At 35.4% G+C, this 3,454-nt stretch overlaps 1 protein-coding gene across 1 annotated transcript; it reads left to right on the forward strand.

Annotated features, from left to right (window-relative positions):
* LOC113860060 (protein UNUSUAL FLORAL ORGANS) lies at positions 1-3,086 on the forward strand. The gene has a single exon (XM_027492687.1). The coding sequence runs from the start codon at positions 640-642 to the stop codon at positions 1,987-1,989; it is 1,350 nt and encodes a 449-aa protein (XP_027348488.1). The 5' UTR covers positions 1-639; the 3' UTR covers positions 1,990-3,086.
* The last annotated feature ends 368 nt before the right edge of the window (positions 3,087-3,454 follow it).

Raw genomic sequence — 3,454 nt, forward strand, 5'->3', positions numbered from 1 at the left:
CAAAAGAAACCAAGAGAGAGATATATAAATTAATTAATTAAGCAATTAATTAATTAATAATTGAACATGGCCAAAGCCATTTGGATGTTATATATACACTTGTCCTCACTCCCACCAATGCCATAATTTCTTCACATGAGAGCAACACACAACCTCACGTCCTTGGTTCCATCTGTGGCTGTGTTGTATCACTCCTCTTCACTTCCAAAACCTTCTTCCCTTCCCTCCATTCTCCAATATCCCACTGAAAATGAGGAACAGAAACAACCATCCCAGGTGATTGCTATAGCTAGGAGTCAGCAACAACTACAACAACCACAACTATCCTTCCAAAAACCACCTTTTCATTTTCCCTTGTAGAAGCTACACTGCTTTTCCCCTCTTAGGTGCTTACCTACCACTATCTCTCTCAGCAAAATTAACACAGCAAAAGAAGAAACAATGCACAACCTCTCCTTTAACATTAAAGGCAAGCCTAGCTAGTATTATTATTGTACATATATATTACACCACACTCCTCAACCTTTCCCATTTCCTCGATCTTTTTTCTGCCTAGTTTCCACTGCAAGAAAGCAAGCACCCATAGCCTTATTATTCATCTTGAATCAGCCATATATATACATATATATAGATAAATATATGGAAGGTTTTCACCCTTCTATGACCTCTCCATTTTCTTACACATTTCCTATCAGTGGTGCTGGTAGTAGTAATATCACCACTGCCGCAGGCACTTACAACACTTCTTCTACCACTCCATGGATGAACAGCAGAATATGGAGCAAGCTCCCTCAAAGACTTCTTGACCGTGTCTTAGCGTTCCTTCCTCCTCCTGCTTTCTTTCGTGCACGTTGTGTTTGCAAGAGATGGTATGCTCTTCTCTTCTCCAACACCTTTCTTGAATTATACCTACAAGTTTCACCACGCCGCTACTGGTTCATGTTCTTCAAGCACCACAAGACCGGCCGCAAGAGCTACATCTACAAGAACAACAACAACAACAACAACAACAACAATAACAATGGTAGTAGTGGTTGTGGACATGGTGCAGCCTCATCTTGTGAAGAAGGGTACCTCTTTGATCCCTATGACATGGCATGGTACCGTATTTCCTTTGCTTTGGTTCCCTGTGGCTTCTCTCCAGCTTCTTCATCTTCTGGTTTACTATGTTGGGTTTCTGATGAGGCTGGTCCAAAGACCATGCTTCTCTGCAACCCTATGCTTGGTTCTTTGACTCAGTTACCTCCCACTTTGAGACCAAGACTCTTTCCTTCCATTGGCTTAACCATTAGCCCCACTTGCATAGATGTTACTGTTGCTGGGGATGACATGATATCTCCTTATGCAGTGAAAAATTTGACTTCTGAAAGCTTTCACATTGATGCAGGTGGGTTTTATTCGTTGTGGGGAACCACCTCTTCTTTGCCTAGGCTTTGTAGCCTTGAATCTGGTAGAATGGTTTATGCTGAAGGCAAATTCTACTGCATGAATTGTAGTCCTTTTAGTGTGTTGGCTTATGACATCACATCAAACACTTGGTTCAAAATTCAAGCACCTATGAGGCGGTTCCTTAGGTCTCCTAGCCTTGTTGAATGCAAGGGAAAGTTGCTTCTAGTTGCGGCTGTAGAGAAGAGCAAGCTTAACGTACCAAAGAGTTTGAGGGTGTGGAGTTTGCAGGCTTGTGGAACTATGTGGGTGGAGTCAGAGAGAATGCCACAACAACTTTATATTCAGTTTTCTGAGTTGGAAGTTGGGAATGGTTTTGAATGTGTAGGGCATGGAGAGTTTATTGTTATCATGATTCGTGGAACAGACAAGGCCTTGCTGTTTGATATATGCAGGAAGAGGTGGCAGTGGATTCCACCTTGTCCTTACACAGCACATGATGGCTTTGAATTGCATGGTTTTGCCTATGAACCTAGACTTGCCACCCCAGTTACTGGCCTCCTTGATCAATTGGCACTTCCCTTTCAGAGTTTTAATGCTTGAATGGAATAATAGTTGATATATAATAATGTGTTGGTAATGTTGTAACGATGCTTGGTATGGCCTAGCTTGAAGTATGAAAATTAAATGCAGTGAGTCCGTTTGTAGTATTATTGATATTAGTGCACTAGTCAATCACTTAGCGTTCTACAATAGTTTTGAGGTTTGGTTTGGAATCTAAGCAACTAGGCTGTGAAATGCAATTATAATTAAGCAGCTTCCTTTTGCACTTATCAGCTTCCACGTGCTACTACGATGTTTTTACTACACGTTATTTTCTTTAACTTTTTCCCCCCCTTCTAAAAAGCACAAAACTAGGTCTGGTGTCCATTTAGTAATTTATTATATATAATGAGATGTGATCGTTATACTATTGTTTCCATTCATCGTGTCTCCTATGGTCAAATTTTCTAATTTATATCATGAACTCTCACTTTTTAACTACGGGCCAATTTTTGCATATTAGAGATCAACTATTTCTTTTTACTTATTCCTCGTGTGTAGATAGGTAGATAGTATCCTCTAGGAATAATAACAAAGCATAAGATGCAATCCATAGAGCAGCTGACAAATACTACCTTTTTTTAAAAAAAAGAAAATAATACAATTTGTTAAGAATGAACTTCAATAGGACATTGAGACCTACACAATATGGCAATCAAACCTTGTTACTTTTACCTTATTTTGTACATGAAATCTTCAAATTGTCAATTTTTATTCAAAATATTCATAAACTAAGTTACTTCATATCTTATTTTGTTTAAAATTTATCAATTAAAATATCTAATTTTATCTTAAATATATTATAACATTTGAAGGTTCCACAGTTAAAAAAAAGTAGCTTTCAAAATTTATAATGGAGAACATTTTTTAATCATAGCCAAACTTTATCTATTATTTATATTTAAAAGAAGTGCATGTGATATTGAACAATTGTTTACTTATGCTAATATTTTTAAATTGTGCTCCACTGTTGTAACTTTCGTTTATTTTATTTAGACAACAATTTTACAATTAGCATAATTGTAAATGAAAATATTTGTTGTAAACATAAACACACAATGGTTACTTCAATAACAACTTATCAACAACGATAAAATGGATGTCTAAACTTTAGACAATAACTTTTTAACTTTAAATAACACCTTTTTTTATTACCTAAACGAAAAATATTATGAAATTTCCATTAAATTTTTTAACTTTTAAAATTATTTTACATTTCAAATTCATCTTTAACCTAAATATATTTAAATACAAAATTTGAAGGTTTATGCAGAAAAATTTAACAATATTTTTTAATTTTAAAATATAAGACCAAATCTGTAAACTTAAGAGATTAAGATTATATATGTTCTAACCAAATCTGTAAACTTAAGAGATTAAGATTATATATGTTCTAAGGTTAAAAGATTAATCGTTTTCCCTTTGTAAATATTAATCGTTTTTCCTTTTACACACTGATCGTATA

The sequence above is a fragment of the Abrus precatorius genome, unplaced genomic scaffold, assembly GCF_003935025.1.
Source record: "Abrus precatorius isolate BTA unplaced genomic scaffold, Abrus_2018 Scaffold2, whole genome shotgun sequence".
Classification (NCBI taxonomy): domain Eukaryota; kingdom Viridiplantae; phylum Streptophyta; class Magnoliopsida; order Fabales; family Fabaceae; genus Abrus; species Abrus precatorius.